Raw genomic sequence first — 19,999 nt, 5'->3', positions numbered from 1 at the left:
GAGACTCTGTCTGCCAGGCTAGTCCCAACAATGTCTTCTCCTTGAGGGCTAGCTCCTCATGGTACCTAGCGTTGGCTGTCTAGTAGAGGGCTTCAAGTTTTTTCTTACCATCCCGTAGAAGACTAGATTCCAGTAAGGCTTCACTAAGAGTTTGTTCTTGGGCTGCATTTAACTTCTTCAAAGACTCCACTTCCGCCTTAAGTTTGCACACTTCCGGAGTGGAGTCAGAAGGATGGGATTCCAGGTCTTCAATACAATCTTTCAGGATTTTGTTTTGTTGGTACATGTTCATGGACACTTGGCTCAAGTGCAACCCCTCAGCACAAAGCTAGCCATAAAGAAGATCAGTCGAAATCGGAAGGGAAGAGCAATAAAGGAAGGTGAAGGCTTATCGCAATAGAGTTTTCAGAGAATAGGTCTACTTTGTCGGGAAGTGAAAGGGCATCTAGCTGCTCCACAGATTCCTTCCAAGCGTTCGCAGTTTTCCCCACAGCAAAATGGTGCCGGCATAAGGAAGGGGATTTCATGCAGACCCCACTGGGAAGGCATAGTGTCGTGAAAGCGAAATAGTCACACTCTAGAAGAGCTAGGAGTAGTCCCACTGGTAACAGGACGGGTAGAAGTGGAAGATTAAGGAGAGGAAGGCCTAACAGGGGCAGCTGGTGAAGGTCGCCTCTCTAGAGCGCTCTTCCCCTGATCGATCGGGGCTTTCCCTCGGTCAGACACTGTTTTATCTTCCAGAAGAACAGTAGAGCCGCCCGAAGGTCTGGACTCTTAAGCGAGGGTGGACGCAGGATGGGGTGCTGGGTAGCTGGGGAGTCTTCCATAGGCTTGTGCCTCGATCGATGCGCGAGCGGCTGCTCATTTGAATCTGACTCTTCTTCTGTGGTCCGGGGGCAACGAGTGTGAGAAGCAAGTGGAGTTTTTCGAGTAGGAATAGGAGTACAGCAGATGGGCCATGTCGCTTGGGGGTTGGAAGGGCGAGAGGTAGAAGTACCTGGGGCCATCCGGGTAGCCTTCAAAACAGAGTATCGAGCGCTCAATCGGCCAAAATTATTCACCCTCGGTGATTTATTTCCAGAGCACTCAATGGAAGAGGCCTAATCGTAGACGCTCGGGTCAGAATAAGAAGGCATAAGAGACCTAAAGTCGGGATAGTACTTAACTAGAGAGCACGACAGCTCTGATAGCACAAAATTTAGCCCAAATAGATACAGGACATCCTTCGTCAGTAGCACACGCAAATCAAAGTGTCAGGCCACTAGTTGCACTGATGCCTCCATGAATGCGGGGTTTGAGTGATAGTCTCCCAGAAAGGGCACAGAAGGGAGAGTGGTCTGGTACTTGGTTGGCCACTCTATGATAGAGGGAAAGCAAAGGAAAAATACCTATCTTTCCACTCTGGCTCTGAGGAGGGTAAAGGAGTGAAAAAGGTAGTCCTGGAGCGAGCCTAGAAAAGAAAGAGGCCTTCACTGTGGCGACGAGGGGTAAAAAAATAGTAAAATGGGCAAGGAGTCCAGCGGATGTCGCACAAGTTACAAATAAGGATGAACCAGCATAAAATTCGGATGGAATTAGGAGTGAGATAAGAAAGGGAAATGTGGAAATAGCAGCTTACGTCGGAGAAAAAGAGGTGGATGGGAAAACGAAGACCTACTATGATCTGCTCCTTAAAGAAAGCTACATAACCTTGAGGAGGTTGGTAAAAGCGATGGATCTCGGAGGGTATGATAATATGCATGGCAGTGAACACTTCATACGCGAAACGAAGATCGTCTAGATCTATGCCGCTAAAGGTCAACACTCCGGGAGCGTATTTAGACTCTAGCAGGTCCATGAAGAATTTACACAAGGGAGCGAGGAAGGCAAAGGCAAGAAGAGAGGAAAGAAGGGAAGACGCCTCTAGCTATAAGCGACAAGTCCCGAAGAAAAGGCGAAGGGGACTATTTATAGCTAGTAGAAGGGGCGTAAGGTATGGGGCCTCGACATCAGCACCAATCATATGATCATAGTAGAAGTGGATGATGTTAAGAGGTTATGTCAATCGTTGGATCATCATAAAAAATCGCACCAAAGTTTTGAAGAAGGGAAGCAGATAGCCACGTGGTAGAAGGAGAATGGAAGCCTTTATGACATCGAAAATATGCGAGGCTACAGTAATCCTGCTCGGGCAAGTAGGGCGACTCTGGAATCCCAGGACTTCACGACCAGGCGGTCGATTGACAGTGACATAAGGCGACCTGCCCAGGAAAAGAGAGTGACTGATGTTCCTAATTAGGAAATAGTACCTACTCGGGCAGATGGGTCGACCAGGCATCCACTGAGTGGTTAGTCACTTAGCTTATCACTTAGCCATAAAAGGGGTAATGAAAAAGGGCCTTGGGTAGACCTCACAGACATTAAAGCAACACAGTTCACTAACAACATATCCAATACCATAATCATAGTGCAAAGGTTTAATAGAAAATCTAAGACATTACATCATTGAGTAGAGGAAGATAGCTGCAGGATGCGCTAGACTATTCAAAAGTGGGAAAGGCCTCTTCAGGGAGCTCGCTGAGTAGGTTGTTGGTCCCTTGGCCGACCGGCTAAAGGGAGGTGAATAGCCTGCACAAAAATAAATGTAACCTTTTTCGATCTTTTATAGCTTAGTTAAATAAAACACTTGCATAAAAAGAATTAAGAAATTAAATAAAGAAAAAGAGGCACAATCAATTTACTTGGTTACAATTGGAGAGATTGTTAATCCAAGGAAGTTAATAGCTCACTAAAGTCTCCTTCGAGTGGAGAAGCCTCTTACATCAATCATAGATCAAAAATAGAAAGCTAAACTCAAACAAAACTAATCACAAGTGTTGTTTCTCTAATTTCTTGTTCTTCTTAGCTTCTGGGACTAGAGTTGTATTTATAGCCCTGATCGGGGCGCCTGGAAGAGTTCCAAGCACCTGGAGGAGAATAAAACTTTATCTCTGCCATAACGGATCTCGTTTGACTCGATCCGGATAAAGATCACGGTCCGGGCACCCAGAGTCTGGTGAGTCCGGGCGCCCGTACCAAGAAGGTCAACACCCTGTTGACTTTCGATCCCGATCTTCTGCTCCGGTTCCGCTCGCCTTGGTCTGGGTCTTCCGCTCTGGCTCCGCTGACTTGGGTGATCTCGGCCATCCGGAATAGGGCTCACCTGACCCCAACTTCCATCCTTCGAGCAAGCTTCCGCTCAGGCTTCTCGTCCCTCAGAAATACTGCGCGTCTCCTTCTCATCTGCCCGCGTACTTTTTCGCAGCACCTCATCCCTCGAATGCACTGAGCCCATCGGCTCTCTCCCGTACTGTCCTTCTCACTAACTGTGTCTTTTTTTTTACTTCCTATGCTCCTAAGCTCCTACATACTTAGACACAAAGTTAAACGCTAATAGGACCTAACCTGACTTGGTTGATCACATCAAAACTATATTGGGGTATCAACAATCTCCCCCTTTTTGAAGTGATCAAACCCAAGTTAAGTTAGGATAAATAAATAGCAGTTAAAAAAATTATTAGTACAAAAAAAAAAACTTAAGTGCAAAAATTAAAATTGGAAATACTACCCTCCTCTTACACTTAATCCCTCTTTTGATCACATTAAAAATGGGATACCAAAAAAAATTCCACTTAATAATGATAAAAGGTCTAAGGTTTACTAAAAATAAATATGAAAGTTTTAAAAAAAAACTCTTGAGTGTAAAAAAACTTTCTAAGTGTTAAAAAAACTTGCAAGATAAATAATTAAAAGAAAACTTTAAGTTTTTCATGTATATAAGTGATTTTTTTAAATCTATTTTTGGAAAACATTAAAAGCATTTTAATTAAACGTTTATCAGTTAGTCAATTAAATATTCATTTCATTAATTGGCTTTCAGGCTATGGCGAGGCACAAGGCCTTCTTAGTTATTGTAGCAACAACCACTTTCTAGACAAAACCTTTTAAAGAAATTTAAACATTTAATTTTCTCTCTGAAAATCCTATTAAAAAAATTTTAATTTATGTAAAATTTTAGAATCCAATATTGGTTCCTTCCAATTTAATCATAAATTTCTTAGGGATATATTTCGTTGATAATTTTCTAATTTGGCCCTAATGATATCTGAGATGTCAGCTTAGTCCATTATAATTTCCAGTTTGTTGAACATTTGAGCATGCATTATTTTTCAAGTTTTCTACTTATGTTCTCAATTTATCATTTTTCGATTTCAATTTATCAAAATCTTATAATAGACATGATTTAGCTAAAATTAATTTTAACTCTTTATTTTCTTTTTCCAACCTGCAATAATTTTTTGATAATACTTTAACGAACTTGAATAACTTATCAGGAGTAAGAGATAGTACCTGATTTAACTCATCAATCCCGTTATCCATAGCTCTCCCTGAAGTGCTGCTTTCTTCCGATGTCACTCCCCCTTCATCGATGTTTTGAATGTTGATTTCGGACGAGCTTGCTTCGTTTTCATCTTCTTTATGACTTGCCACTAGCACAAGTCCGGCAATGACTTTAATCTATGATTCGGATGACGTTTAATCCCATGTCGCCTTTAGGTTCTTGTACTTGTTTGTTTGGACGAGCTTTTTGTTTTTGCCCTTGTCCTTGTTCTTCAATTTAGGGCAGTTGTCATTTACGTGTCATTCTTCATCGCAGTGGTAGCATCTGATCCTTCTTCTTTTTCTACACTGCAGATGATTAGATTTTCTAGATTTAAATAATTTTTTAAATTTACGTGCCATTAGCGTCATTTCATCATCATCGAGAGAGGATTCTGAATCTTGTTTGTCCATCTTTGCTTTTAAGGCAATGTTGTGTTTCGGCTCCTTCTTCGAATATACACATCTTGTTTCATGGACATCAAAAGTTAAAAATAATTCTTCTAAAGTAACAGATTCTAGATCCTTAGAGATATAATAGGTATCTACTAATGATGCACATTCCGTATTTCTAGGGAATGTATTAAGTGCATACCTTAGTGAATCTCAGTTGCTTACCTTTTCCCCGAGATTTGTGAGTCTGGTGATGAGCTCCTTGATCCTTGAGTGAACGTATGCAACTGTTTCACCTTCATCTAGTTTGATATTGCTGATCTGGTTTATGAGCATATCCCGTCTCATGAGTTTCTCCTCCGAGGTTCCTTCATGTAGTTCTAGGAATTTTTCCCAGAGCTCCTTGGCAGACTCGTAGGCTCCGATTCTGTTGACTTCTTGTGGCGGTAATAAGCTCAGCAGATGGAATTCTACTTTCCTGTTTACCACAAAGTCGGCTTGCTCCTTCTTCGTCCATTGATATTCTTCTTTACCTTCAGGTGCTACAAAATTGAATTTCATTATTAAAAGTAATTCAAAATCAATTTTTAAAAAATACCTCCATTTCTTTTTTCCAGCTCGCGAATTCCCCCTCGAATTTTGGTGGATAGATACTCAGTCTGGCCATCTTATGTGCTTCGTTTGGCAATTAGTCCTCTTGAAGCTGTTGAGCTCTGATACCACTTGTTAGTCCTTTGGGCGACCGGCTAAAGGGGGGTGAATAGCCTGCACAAAAATAAACACAACCTTTCTCGATCTTTTATATCTTAGTTAAATAAAACACTTGCATAAAAAGAATTAAGAAATTAAATAAAGAAAAAGAGGCACAATCGATTTACTTGGTTACAACCGAGGAGGTTGTTAATCCAAAGAAATTAATAGCTCACTAAAGTCTCCTTCGGATGGAGAAACCTCTTACAACATTCACAGCTCAAAAATAGAAAGCTAAACTCAAACATAACTAATCACAAGTGTTGTTTATCTAATTTCTTGTTCTTCTTAGTTTCTGGGACCAAGGTTGTATGTATAGCCCTAGTCGAGGCGCCTGGAAAGGTTCCAGGCACCTAGAGGGGGATAAAACTTTATCCCTGCCGCAACAGATCGCGTTTAATGTGATCCAAATAAAGATCATAGTCCGGGCGCCTGAAGTCTGGTGAGTCCTTGCGCTCGGACTGGGTCTGAGCGCCCTGACCAAGAAGGTCAACAGTTTGTTGACTTTCGATCCCAGTCTTCTGCTCCAGTTCCGCTCGCCTTGGGTCAGGTCTTCCGCTCCGGTTCCGCTCGCTTAGATGATCTCATCCATCCAGAATAAGGTTCACCCGAACCCAACTTCCGGCCTTCGAACAAACTTCCACTCCGGCTTCTCGCCCCTCGAAAACGTCGTGCGCCTCCTTCTCGTCTGCCTGCGTACTCTTCCTCAGCATCTCGTCCCTCGAGCGTACCGATCGGCTCTCTCACGTGTCATCCTTCTCGCTAACTGCATCTTTTCCTCGACTTACTGTGCTCCTAAGCTCCTACACACTTAGACACAGGATTAAACACTAACAGGACCTAACCCGACTTGGTTGATCACATCAAAACTATCTTTGGGTACCAACATAGGTGGGTGCAATCTAAGAAATCTTCAAAAGGATTTGATCGCAACAGACCCTTCTCTTAAAGCTGCAATAGGCCCCCTTCGCCGCCATAGCATAGCATTTGATCGATAAGGCAGTCTACCATAGCCCCAAAATCCTTGGAAGATAAGAAGGAGGTCTTATGGGTTGCGATGCGAGAGTCCTTCCCCACCTGGTAATCCTTCAGCTCTTCTTGGGCCTTGCACCCCTCATCTCGAGCTCCAGCCAACTCTTGGCGAGCAGCCGCCGCCTCAGTTTTAGCTGCCAAAAGTTTTGCTCGCAAAGACTTGAGTATAGCCTGAGTTACATCCACTTGTTTTTGAAGGGCGGCTTCTCGATCAGCGCTAGCGGATAGGTCAGTCATTTTAGCTGCTAGCTTTGTTCGTAGGGAGGCATGCGCCTCCTGAAGGTCCAGTAGTTGAGAGGAGAGGTTGGTAACCTCTGTGTCCTTCGCCTTTAGGACGACCAAGATTTGAACTCGCCTCAAGTCCTCAGACTTAAGCTTAGCAGCGTTGGTCTTTAGGGCGACCTCCAGGGATTTCACCTTATCGAACCCAACACGGGTAAAGTCCCTGGCGATCCGAGTTTGGTTCTCCGCTGTTTGCAAGTGAGATTGTACCAAACTCTTCGGGGTCATGAGATCTAAAATCTGACCCACTATCGTAGGGGACGCCAGTTCTTGAATATGAGCCCTTAAGGACTCATTTTCTTGTCGCAGGCCAACCATAAACTAAGAAATGCTCAGCTCCATAACGTAGGTCTGCAAATAGCACCAGATCAGCAAAAGTTCGAGGAAATGAAAAGGGAGTAGTGAAAACTTACCGACACCATCTGTTGGGAAAATGCATCAGACAAGTCCAACTATGGGCTTTCCAAAATCTGGTTGGTCGTGCTCTTTCACGAGTCGACCAAGGCGCCATGTAGTTGCACCTGGCCGTAGTTGGGGGGAATGCCGGAGGAAGGAGTTGTGCCTAACACTTGGATGGATGGTAGCTAGAAGGAGGAAGTAAATGCATACCACCCCTTCAAGTGATCCTTGGAGTGGGAGGAAGGCGTAGGAGCTACCGATGACGGTTGGTCCATGGACGTTAGAGGTAGAGAGGGTGTGGAAGTCACGAGCTGGCCCCCCAGACAGGAGGATGTCTGGTCCGTGGCTTGAGTAGGGACTAGAGAGGAGGTTGCGGCCTCTGAGGAGACGAGAGTGTTGATCCGGGAAGGAGTTGTAGTCTGGATAGATACCCGCAGAAATGGCGGCCTCTTGGGGGAGGACTGGACTGAAGGAGTCACATGTCACCTCTTGCGTTCAAGGCTCAAGGGACGCTCGGCTGCTGGAGAAGAAGTCCTCTCACTGGACATAGCAGCGGTCGAAGGTCCCACAGAAGGGCAAGATTCTTCTTCAGGAACCTCATGTTCTCCCATTTGTTGGGAGGAGGCTCCTGCTGAAGCACTGACCGAGGGAACCTCCTGGCCAGCCATAATCTCTCTTCTGTGCTTCCGCAAAATGTCACTAGCAAGCGTGGAGGAATCGAGGGCAAAGGCTCTAAACATGATGAATTCTGCAAATGACAAAAAATACCTCAGTTAGTGAAGATAGGAGGGAAGAGTTTCTTGATCTTACTAAAAGGTGCGGTCAAGGGAATCTGGATGGGACTCAAGCCAAAGATGTACAACACACTCTCCAACAGCAAGGAAGGGAGTTGGAGCTGCACCTCAGCCAGTTCTCAGAAGTAGTGAAGTAATCGGGTATGTGTTGATGGTCGCTTAACTCAAAAGGAGGAGGAAGACCTGAGCGCCACTCAATGGGCCAAGCCACAGGATCAGGTAGTTGTACATAGAAAAAATGAGACTTCCAGACTGTATTTGAAGAAGGCATGCCCATGAAGAACTTACACCTGGGTCAAGATTGCACCATAAAAACGCCGGGCTCCTATCATTTGAGGAAATAGAAATGGTGAAAAAGTTGAGGAGTCAAAGGAAGGTCATATAGACGGCATAGAATTACCATCCCACACACATAACAGAAGACATTAGGAGCAAATTGGGACAAGGGGATACAAAAGTACTGACTTAACTCTAAAAAGAAAGAGGGGATAGGGAAACACAGACCCCCAAGAAGTTGATCTCAGAAGAAGGTCACACAACCAGGAGGAGGATGGCAAGGATGATCATCAGACCCAGGAATGTAAAAGGTGTAGTCGTCAGAAAGTTTCAGGCTAGCCTGCACCGACTTAAGATCGCTCCTATCAAAATTGGAGTGGAAGAAGGCATGCCAGGGGACTAAAGTGTCTCTGGCCATAATCTGAAAATTGCATAAGCAAGAGAAAAGGAAAAGGAACACTTACGAAAGAAATGCACGAACACTAAGGCAAGCAAGCAGGGAAGAAGAAGTATTGATGAATAATCATTCGATGCCTTTAGGGCTTTTAAACTAAACCCACTAAGGGGCATAGGGATACGATCCGAACAATCAAAATGGCACTGCGAAGGATAACCGTGAGATTGCCAGAGGGGGAGCACTATTGAGTTTCGTGCGAAAAGTGTGTGTCGACTGTCGTACCAAAGGAAACCAGTCAAACACGTGTCATTTTCCTATGGCATGACATTTATGATGGAAAAGATAGGGAAATCATGAGGCTGATTTGGTGAAACTGGTGTCATGCCTCGAAGACCAAGAATTCCATGCAGTTACCTTGGGAATAGGTGTAGAAGGCAGCGGGAAACATTGATCATAATTTGATGTTTCACCCCAATCTTGAAATCAGAGTAAGATTCAAATTTAGCCAAGGCCCAATGACCGAGCGGGAGCTATGACTACAGGTTACTCCAAAGGCCACAGAAGATAAGTCCATAAGTGACCAACGACCTCTCGGTCGGCGTTCCAGACTCTCACCCCAACGCGAGTTATATGTGAGCATGCTCTCACGACTAACGACCTCTTGGTCGACTTTCCAGACTCTTGCCCTAGCGCAAATTATAAGTGAACATGCTCTCACAACCAACAACCTCTCGGTCAACTTTCCAGACTCTCACCCCAGCGTGAGTTATAAGTGAGCATGCTCTCACGACCAACGACATTTCGGTTGACATTCCAGACTCTTGCCCCAACGTGAGTTATAAGTGAGCATTGTTAGGATCGTTCGTACTCGGCTAGAGAGGGGGGTGTGAATAGCCGACCCCAATCTTTCGCGTTTCTTCCTATGATTAGGTTAGTGCAGCGGAAATACAACGTAGAAAGAAAACAGGAGAAGAAAGACAAACCATATAACGAGGTTCGGAGATGAACTCCTACTCCTCGGCATGTCCGTAAGGAGGACGAAGCCTACCAATCCGTCGGTGGATGAGTCCCCGGAAACCCGGCTAATAGATACTCGTGGGTGGAGAAACCTCGCCACAATAACTCGCAACAGCAAGATAGAATACAAGGAATACAAGAAGTAAATACAATGAATGTAACAATACAAGCTTGCCTTCTTGTCGTCGACTGAAGTCCTGGAAGCAACAACTTCACGGACGAATGCCAACAAGCAGCTCAGCCGAAAGAAGCTCACGCGGGGCTTCGGAAGTGAGCTCAACAAAGCTTGAGCAGCAGAAGAACAGAAGTTCTAAGGAGGAAAAGAAAGAGAGTTACGCACTGAAGATGCCCTCGTCTCCTTATACCGCGAAGAAACAGTGAAGAAACTAGCCGTTGCGTCTAGCGACTAGAACCTGATCGATGCGTGGACCGATCGGGCAACATCTGATGGTGCGGATCGATCGGAAGAACTTCGCTTCCATCCGATCGGTCCATGGACCGATCAGAAGCTACCTGATCGGTCCACGGATCGATTCTCGATCGGTCCGTAGACCGATCGAGCTTCTCTTCTCGCTAGTTTGCCATCTCCTTCGATCGGTCTCGGACCGATCGAGATAACCATCGATAGCATCTCGATCGATCGATCGGTCACCAGACCGATCAGATGAGCCATGTATCATTGGATCGGTCTGCAGCCCGATCCAAACTTCTCAGCCCTAAACCTAAGGCTTCCACACCAACATCCGGTCAACCTTGACCTGTTGGTACATCATGCCTAGCATCCGGTCACTCCTTTGACCTGCTAGCACTCCCCGCTAAGTGTCCGGTCAATCCCTTTGACCCACTTAGACTTTTCCACACCAGATGTCCGATCATCCTTGATCCATCTGGATTTTCCTCTTGCCCGGCTTCACTCACCAGGACTTTTACCTGGCTTCACTCACCAGGATTTCCACACTGCCTAACATCCCAGTTAGGACTTTCCCACTGCCTGGCTTCACTCACCGGGACTTTCCACCTGCCTAACATCCCAGTTAGGACTTTCCCTCGTGCCAAGCTCCCTGCTTGGACTTCTCCGTGCCAAGTCTCCATACTTGGACTTTTCCAGTGCCAAGTCTCCATACTTGGACTTTTCCCGTGCCAAGTCTCCGCACTTGGACTTTTCCAGTGCCAAGTTTCCATACTTGGACTTTTCGCGTGCCAAGCTCCCTGCTTGGACTTTTCCCCGTGCCAAGTCTCCGTACTTGGACTTTTCCAGTGCCAAGTCTCCATACTTGGACTTTTCGCGTGCCAAGCTCCCTGCTTGGGCTTTTCCCGAATCAGGTCAACCAGGTCAACCTTGACCTAAGGTTGCACCTACAATCTCCCAAACACCTATTCTTGTCAAACATCAAGAATACAACTCTCTTCTCGTCAAACATCGTCAAACATCAAAACACAACTCGAGTCAGGTCAACTCGAGTCAGGTCAACCAAGTCAACCTTGACCTAAGGTTGCACCAACAAGCATGCTCTCATGACTAACGACCTCTCAGTTAGCATTCCAGACTCTCATCCCAGCGCGAGTTATAAGTGAGCAGGCTCTCACGACAACGACCTTTCGGTCGACTTTCTAGACTCTCGCCCCAGCGCGAGTTATAAGTGAGCATGCTCTCACGACCAACGTCCTCTCAGTCGGTGTTTTAGACTCTCGCCCCAATGCCAGTTATAAGTGAGCATGCTCTCACGACCAATGCCTCTCGGCCAGCATTCCAGACTCTCACCCCAACACGAGTTATAAGTGAGCATACTCTCACGACCAACGGCCTCTCGGCCAACTTTCCAGACTCTCGTCCTAGCGCGAGTTATAAGTGAGCATGCTCTTACGACCAACGACCTCTCAGTTGGTGTTCTAAACTCTCGCCCCAATGTGAGTTATAAGTGAGCATGCTCTCACGACCAACGGCCTCTCAGCCGATGTTTCAGACTCTCGCCCCAGTGCGAGTTATAAGTGAACATACTCTCATGACCAACGACCTTTCGGTCGGCGTTCCAGACTCTCGCCCTAGCGCGAGTTATAAGTGAGCGTACTCTCAAGACCAACTGCCTCTCGATCGGCATTCCAGACTCTCGTTCTAGCACTAGTTATAAGTGAGTATGCTCTCACGACCAACGACTTCTCGGTCGGCTTTCCAGACTCTCTCTCTAACGTAAGTTATAAGTGAGCATGCTCTCACAACCAACGGCCTCTCGGCTGGCATTCCAGACTCTCGCCCCAGCACGAGTTATAAGTGAACATGCTCTCACAACCAACGACCTCTCGATTGACTTTCTAAACTCTCGCCCTAGTGCGAGTTATAAGTGAACATGCTCTCACGACCAACGACCTCTCGGTTGGCTTTCCAGACTCTCGCCCCAGCGCGAGTTATAAGTAAGCATGCTCTCACGACTAACGATCTCTCGGCCGGCTTTCCAGACTCTCGCCCCAGCGCGAGTTATAAGGGAGCATGCTCTCACAATCAATGACCTCTCAGTCGGGCTACTAACTCCCACCCTGACGCAAGGTTTGAGCTAGCATTGCTCTTGCGAACACTTGCCAACAACCTGAGCATTGGATCGTATTCATCTGCTCCAACATCGCCAGGCCAATGGCAATACTATGACTCGCCACCTTCACTGGGTCAATAGCAGCACGGTGATAAGGATACCGGTTTCAGTCTTTGTAAAGATAATCAGCTACACGAGTATGCTAGGGTCTAGTCAGTTAGACTTGAGAATCTTTCGACTAGACTTAGAGGGGAGGCTTGTGATACGGTGCATAAAGGTGGAGCTTGATAAGGCCATGCAATCAAATGTCAAGGGAACGTGAGGATAGTCAATAGTCAAGGGAACGTGGCAGTCAACAATTAGGAGAAAGAGGGAGTTAGACCGCCTCACGTCATCGGCCGCATAATTCCTGGTCGGGCATAAACAGGGCTGGTACCCAGATCTGAGACATAAGATAGACATCTGAACAATCATCTTGAGCTATCTGTAGCTAAACCCGAGCAAGATAGAAAGCGCTAAGTGACAACAATGTCAGGGAATCGTAATCTTCTGTCAGAGAATAACTGTCAAACGTTAGGGAATATTCCAGTGGTCTGCTACTACCTGCGAATAGAATCTTCCTTCTACCAATAGGAGGTCACCGTACATCCTCTCTCACTCGACAGACCCTGACACCCGACATTCTCTGACAAAATACAGACTCTGAAGGTACACAGCGTCATATAAAAAGAGAGGTCATTTTCCTTAGCAAGGTACGTATACATACACACTCATCTTTAATAGTTCCTTTTCTATCGTACATTGTTCTTATGGGGAAAAAGAACATTACTTGAACATCAGAGGACCTTCACTGAAGATTTTTTCCTAGTTTCATGTCTCTATTATTCTGGGTACTTGTCTATGTATGTGCAAAATTCGTTTGCCACTAGTTCTCGTACTATATATATCGGAAAATTCCAAATAAGGGTTAACTTTTTTGAACAGGTATACATCGGATGCATCAAAGTTATCTTTCTGACAATATCAATGTTATCTCTGTCGACCTCTGACTCAAATTTCGGTTAGAATTAAATTTTATTACAGAAAGTCCTCTGAACAAAGGCTCATTCCGCCCAACAAGCGAAAAACGGCGGTGGCGGAGAAGTCGCTGACGCTGGCAAGCCAAGCCAAGTTGAGCACCAAGGAGCTGCCATGGCTGGTGGGCAACCCTGAGATCGCGATTCATGTTTTGGCTGCGAGTCCTGGAACGTGCCAAATCCGTCCAACATCTCCTGGTCAACTCTTTCCCCCATGAGTCAGGTCAACAACACGAACAGAGGAGCTGCCACCGCCGCCCGCAACCTCTGCCCATTGGGCCGTTGATGCTCGCCCACCGCACCAGCAACCTCAGCATGTGGGAAGAAGACCGAAGCTGCCTGCAGTGGCTGGAGCAGCACCCTCCCGGCTCCATCGTGTACGTGTCGTTCGGCAGCTGGGTGGCGCCGCTCTCGCCGGAACGGGTCGCGGAGTTCGCGCTCGGGCTCGCGGCGGCTGGCCGACCGTTCCTGTGGGCGCTGAGAGAGGACGACGCGTGGCGGTGCGGGGTTTCTGGAGGGTTACCGGGGAATCTTCCTGGGAAAATCGTGGCGTGGGCGCCGCAGAGACCGGCCGTGGGGTGCTACCTCACGCACTGCGGGTGGAACTCGACCTTGGAGGCGATCCAACACGAGAAGTGGCTGCTGTGCTACCCGGTCGCCGGAGACCAGTTCGTGAACGCGGAGTTCATCCTCAAGGGGTGGGGCATCGGCGCCATGCTTGACGGCTCCGCCGGGAGGTCGGCGGTGGAGGACGGCATAAAGAGGGTGATGGCAACCGAGGAGGGCGCCGTGATGCAAGAGAGGCTGGTGCGGTTGAGGAGGAGAGTTATGGGGGAATGTGGAAAGAGTTCCACAGCCATGGAAAATCTACAAGGTTTCTTCGATGGGATGAACGGAGATCAGAGGCAGAAGAAATACCAAAAGGAGGAAGAAATAGAAAAGCATTTACTCTGTTCAGACCTTCATAATTTCAAAATTTCAAAAAGAAGCCTCGACTCATCTGGACCGGATTTAACCGGACCGGTCTAATCAAACCGATCCAGTGCAGGTCTTTGGATTTAGCTGGACCGCTTCACCACCCAGTCGTTCTCTCTCCGACAAGCTGACTGTTTATTCGCGTTAATTACGGAAATGCCACAACACCACCACTCCATTGGCTGCGACTTCGTCGACGACGACGATGAGCACCTGAAGAAGAAGAGGAGGCCACAGTCCAAGGCCTCCGTCTTCCTGCCATCTAACGCTCTCGGCCTCTCCCGCCGCATCCTCGTCCTCATTCTCGTCCTCGCCGCGGCTTGCCTTTTCGTCGGAGTCGCTGGGATCGCATTCTCGGCCTCCGCCCTCCGTCGCCCTCCGCGTATTGCCACTGTATTCCGGTGTGGAAGCTCTCAGGATGCCCTCCGTGCTTTCAGATCCAAGTCCCTCGCCGCCGCCGGCCGGGAGGAGGAGGTCGTGGCGCCGAGGCCGAAGGTGCTCGCAGTGGTCGGCGTCTATACTGGGTTTTCGGCGGTCAATCGCCGCGCTGCGCTACGCAGTATCTGGTTCCCCTCTGATCCGGACGCCTTGTCGCGGTAAGATCCCCTTTTTTTTCCCCTTGGATCTCGGCTTACTCGCTTGAATCTTGATATATGGTGTCTGATCTTGAATCTTGATCTCTTAGATCACTAAGTTATAAGAATGGTTTATAATTGGGATTCTCGTTTGCTTATAATCGACATAGATTGCGATCTAGGATCATGAGTTGATGAACTGCCATGCTTAAATGTGGATTAGGATAGGAGTTTGAGGGATATTGAAGTTTTTTGTTATTTTGAATCCTGAGCTGACGTGATAACAGGTTTGAATGCGATTCAAAGCTATTGTGATCATGGCTTTTTGAGTTATAATTCTGAATCCACTATTTTATCAGATTCCTAAAGTGGGGATTAGAATTTCAATGGCTCCAAAATTTCAATATTTTAGAAATCGATAGGATTGATCAGATATGTGTTGAAAAATTTGGTAAAATCATGTTTCTCCTATGTGTACCAGTCATATGAGAAATTTGGGGATTAGGATTTGTCATGAACTGTCCTCATCCTGTCATTAATTTATTAACTTGGAAAGAATATCTGTTAGAAGATTGAGCTGTAAAAGTGGCATGCTTTCAGAATATCACCAGTTTTGCCAAATAAATCACCTTAAGAAATTACTAAATTATAACAATTTTACAAAAATTGCTATTATCGGTTCATTTTTTTTTCTCAAATGGAACCTAGCTTATATTTCTTAGATAAGTTTTGAGATTATGTAACATATGTGACATACTCGTTGAGGACATTAATACTAGTATGCTACAATAAGCACTAATCTAAGTTTATGGAATACACCCCCCATAGTGTCATGCGATCTGTTGTTGCCTCCTAATTGTGATACATCTCTAACTATTTCCATGTCCTAAAAAGTTGTTGAAACTTGAAAGACAATAATTTTTTTTCTAGGAGATGTTCTGAATCTTTTGGGTTGATAGAGGAGATCTTATAGAGTAGAATTTTAAAGTAATTTAGTCATGTAAAACTAATACATGCCTTAAGATTCTTTTTCTGTCATATTTTATAGTTGTCAACATGTATGAGAAAAAACTCTTGTGGCAGTTTCGATCAAGCTACTGGATTGGCTCTTAGATTTGTGATAGGGCAGACAAAAGATTCAAGGAATATGACAGCTCTGAAAAAGGAAATAGACCAACACCATGACTTTATTCTTATAGATGCTGATGAAGATAACTTGAATTTGCCCCATAAGACGTGAGAAGCCATATCTTTTGGTACATTATTTTGTTTTTGGATTCAGCAAATTTAGGAGAGTTAATATGATTCGTGTTTTCTAGGTTAGAATTTTTCAAAGCAGCTTTCAAACTTTTTGATGCAGAATTTTATGTGAAAGCTGATGATGATATATATCTGCGTCCAGGTAAGCAATATTGTTTCAACTTTCAAGTATTATTGAAGTTATTCCTATTGTCTAACAATTTCCTTTTGTTTTGATCAGACCGACTTGCTACACTTCTTGCCAAGGATCGAGCACATCGTTTTAGTTACATTGGCTGCATGAAAAAGGGCCCGGTTATCACAGACCCAAATATGAAATGGTAGATGCAGCTACAGAATAATTTCTTTCAGTCTCAAACTTTGGTATGTATGCTATGGCTCTTCCCAGATTAATGATGTCCTCTGTTGAAAAAAACTACAGGTATGAAAGTTCTGGCAAGTTGATTGGGAATGAATATTTTCTCCATGCTGATGGCCCAATATATGCTCTTTCTGCTGATACAGTAGCTTTTTTGGCAAATGCCAGGAATGATAGGTTAGTCATTTCATTGTGTCCCTTAGTTAATCTTGATGGAGAATGGTGAACTAACATGCCAAAGTGAGTTTGTTTTTACGTTCTTTCTTGTAAAGTTCTGCCAAAACTGTTAACCAAAGTAAATTTGTTCATACAGCAGATGATTTTGAGTTTTAAGTTATGCAATGTATCACTGCATTTTAAGAGCATCCATGAAATAATATGCCATTGATGAACCACCACATTGGAGTGATTTATTTCATTTTAGAATGAGTCCACATTTTTTAGAAAAATGATATGACCAAGCAGAACTGCTCACAAGGTTTCACTAGTAAACATCTGGAATTACAGCAAAGTCTAATATAGATCCAAATCTTAACCCGGGCAAGTACTACTATTCAACAAACCCACATATGAAAGGAAAAGGATTTCTAAACTGATGCTAAGTGGGTAAATAGACATGTAACTCTAGCTGGAAGTAGAATCCCGCCTGAGACAGATTGGTTGAACAACATAACCACAGCTCCTCCCAATGAAAAAAAAAAACTTTCCTGCTACCTTCCTGTTATATCTGAGATGAGGGGTTTTGACCTGTGTTAGCACTAGCACTCCAAAGCAAACCAACCTTCATCAAAGTACCCATGCTACCACTAGGATTTCTAGCAATCGTATCACATCTTGCCAACTACACTGTGTATAATAGTGTTTCCCTACTTGAGAACTCTCGTTGGGTGACCGCATGGACTAGGAATGCCAGCCCTTGGAGAAAAAGATTTGTCATTGCACCTTAACTTGTCTAGGATAATGCCCCAGCCAAGTTTTACAGCTGTGCAATTGTAAAACAAATGTCACACTGTCTCCAAAGAGGCAATGGAGCAGAGAACACAATTGCAGTCCGGGAGCGTTACCTCTTTTCGTTTCCTTTTTTGTTTAACCTGCAGACTCGCAATTTGATTCATCAAATTGTATCATTTTTACCTCGAAATTTCTTATCACTTTATGTTGCCTTTTTGAAACTTGACTAGCACGATTTGTTTTGCCGCTACTGATTGTATTTTGACTAAACTCAAAAATCTTTCAGTTTGAGGTTTTTCAATAATGAGGATGTCACCATTGGTTCATGGATGCTTGCCATCAACGTCAATCATGAGGATAATAAAGCTCTGTGTGAGCCTATATGCAGTCCCACATCTATTGCTGTCTGGAGCAACCCAAGATGCTTAGGTATGTTAAGTCTACCAGTTTTCACTCATCTGCTTTTGTCACTCTTGGAAGCAATGTGCTGTACTGCATAATATCAAAATATGGAAAGATATTAGCCTGAATGCACACCCAGTACCAATAATCTTTAGAATTTAGATATTGGCATGAAACTATGCACACTTGCTAATCCTATGGCTAGATTTTGCAGTTCTTTGAAAAAGAAAGAGAAATAATAGTATAAGATGACATTGTTTCCAGATTGATTTATGGTGCATGTGAATTATAAGTAACATTTGGGGAAATTATGGCAGATCCCTGCAACCTTAAACACAAATTGATGAAGCTTCACAATATCAGTATGTGCTCAAACAGCTCCACGTTGCCTCCAGAAGATGAAGACGACTACGATGAGCGCTAGTATGTTCACGCTAGCAATTTTTCTAACGATAGTGCTTATCGACAACACAAATACCGCGGAAGCATGACATCGACCTCATTTGTTAATTTGAATACATGATGTAAATGAGTGCTGGCCTCATGGTGGCCATCCCATGGAGTACTTGTAATTTTGTTGTACATTTTTATAATGCATTTTTTCAATATGTTAAGGAGAATGTGGGGCGGCTATAATCCATGAGTCCTTGTAAAGATTGCTTATCTTTTCAAGACTTTTCTAGTGCATTTTGTAACATCACAACAATATTATTGAAAAACAAAATGTGGCACCTTTTTATTAGCTCCTTTATTCAGATTCTTCCTTATCTATTCAATTATTCTTATAACGATAGATCAAATTAGAAAACAAAAATTAATGATGATTGTCTCTTTTACAACATGAAAAATCGACAATTAAAGGGCATGCTTAAAATTAAGGAATTCTTAAAGACGCATCAAAGATACAAAAACGTAATCACTCCTCTAACTTCTTTGTTTTAAAAAAATAGAGTGGTGTTGGTTTTATGGTACTGGTTTTATGATTTTATGTTGAGGAGCTCCTTTATTCAGATTCTTCCTCACCTATTCAATTATTCTTATATCAAATCAGAAAACAAAAATAAATGGTGATTGTCTCTTTTACAATATGAAAAATTGACAACTGACCAAAAAAACATATTTAACATTAAGGAATTCTTAAAAGGTGCACCAAAGGATGCATTTGTTTCTTATCTTACCCCACTCACCGATCAAATTCCACTTTTTCTAGATCATTCGAGGTGTTGATTTTTATAATTTAAAATCATTGTGGTGTTAGTTTTTCAAAAATAGAATCACACTCTTCTGACTTTTTTATTTTAAACAAATAGAGTGGTGCTGATTTTCAAAATATAATGTCACGATGGTGCTGATTTTATAGTTTTTGTTGATTTTTATAATATTAATGTTGGTTTTTAAAATGCAAACAGCCAAAAAGTTAAAATGGGAAACAAATGTATCATTTGAGAAATCTAAAAATTAGATACACCCTTTGAGAATTTTACAATTTTAAGTGCGGTCTTTAGTCAATTGCCGCATGAAAAATAGTTGTAGGGAAAAGCGAATTGACCATTAGATGTTGGAATGCTATTTGCATTTAACACCGTTACTTGTTCCAATGTCCAATTGCAATGAAGTATGTAAGGAGTTCATTAAGCGGCTTATTCTTTCAAGTGATTTGTTGCATAACTAACCAATATTATCTAAGTGATAGTGAACGGAGGTGACATACCAAAAATTTCAGTATATCACGTATACGTATTGAAATATACTGAATTATATTAAAAATCTAGTATATTAAAAATTTCAGTATGATATTATATTATATCAAAAAATTTCGATACGATATCAGTTAGCATTCGACGTATGATACCGATATCAAAATTTAAATGTAAACGTTATAAAATTTATACATATCAAAAATCCATATATATCAAAATTTTAATACAATATCACTATAATTTTTCTGTGTATGAAATTTCGGTACTGATATACTGTATTGAACCAGTTCAAATAGAGAAGTCAAATAATGAGACTAAGACAAAAAAAAAAAAAAAGTGTTTTCAGGAAAACCTCTCCATGGCTCTGAAAGGTGACACAGATAGGTGGATTTGGCTTCTAAACAGTTGAAGAAGCTACAGAATCATCAAGGAAATGCAT

At 43.7% G+C, this 19,999-nt stretch overlaps 2 protein-coding genes across 2 annotated transcripts; both read left to right on the top strand.

Moving 5' to 3' along the window:
* Positions 1 to 13,389: 13,389 nt before the first annotated feature.
* LOC122014108 (UDP-glycosyltransferase 82A1-like) lies at positions 13,390 to 14,368 on the top strand. The gene has a single exon (XM_042570292.1). It carries the CDS (start codon positions 13,487 to 13,489, stop codon positions 14,366 to 14,368), a length of 882 nt encoding a protein of 293 aa, XP_042426226.1. The 5' UTR covers positions 13,390 to 13,486.
* A 50-nt stretch (positions 14,369 to 14,418) lies between these two features.
* Positions 14,419 to 18,599, top strand: LOC122017362 (probable beta-1,3-galactosyltransferase 12). The gene is made up of 7 exons (XM_042574955.1): positions 14,419 to 14,910; positions 15,973 to 16,125; positions 16,209 to 16,291; positions 16,370 to 16,469; positions 16,571 to 16,684; positions 17,745 to 17,887; positions 18,178 to 18,599. Exons 1-7 carry the CDS (start codon positions 14,471 to 14,473, stop codon positions 18,282 to 18,284), a joined length of 1,140 nt encoding a protein of 379 aa, XP_042430889.1. The 5' UTR covers positions 14,419 to 14,470; the 3' UTR covers positions 18,285 to 18,599.
* The last annotated feature ends 1,400 nt before the right edge of the window (positions 18,600 to 19,999 follow it).

Source organism: Zingiber officinale, chromosome 8B, assembly GCF_018446385.1.
Source record: "Zingiber officinale cultivar Zhangliang chromosome 8B, Zo_v1.1, whole genome shotgun sequence".
In the NCBI taxonomy this organism is placed as follows: Eukaryota; Viridiplantae; Streptophyta; class Magnoliopsida; order Zingiberales; family Zingiberaceae; genus Zingiber; species Zingiber officinale.
This window is presented reverse-complemented; position numbering and strand designations above follow the sequence as displayed.

Coding starts and splice junctions, on each gene's coding strand:
- LOC122017362 (XM_042574955.1), top strand. CDS start 14,471: ATGCCACAACACCACCACTCCATTGGCTGCGACTTCGTCGACGACGAC. Junction 16,470..16,570: donor ACAGACCCAAATATGAAATG/GTAGATGCAGCT, acceptor AAAAAACTACAG/GTATGAAAGTTCTGGCAAGT. Junction 17,888..18,177: donor GAGCAACCCAAGATGCTTAG/GTATGTTAAGTC, acceptor AAATTATGGCAG/ATCCCTGCAACCTTAAACAC.
- LOC122014108 (XM_042570292.1), top strand. CDS start 13,487: ATGTTTTGGCTGCGAGTCCTGGAACGTGCCAAATCCGTCCAACATCTC.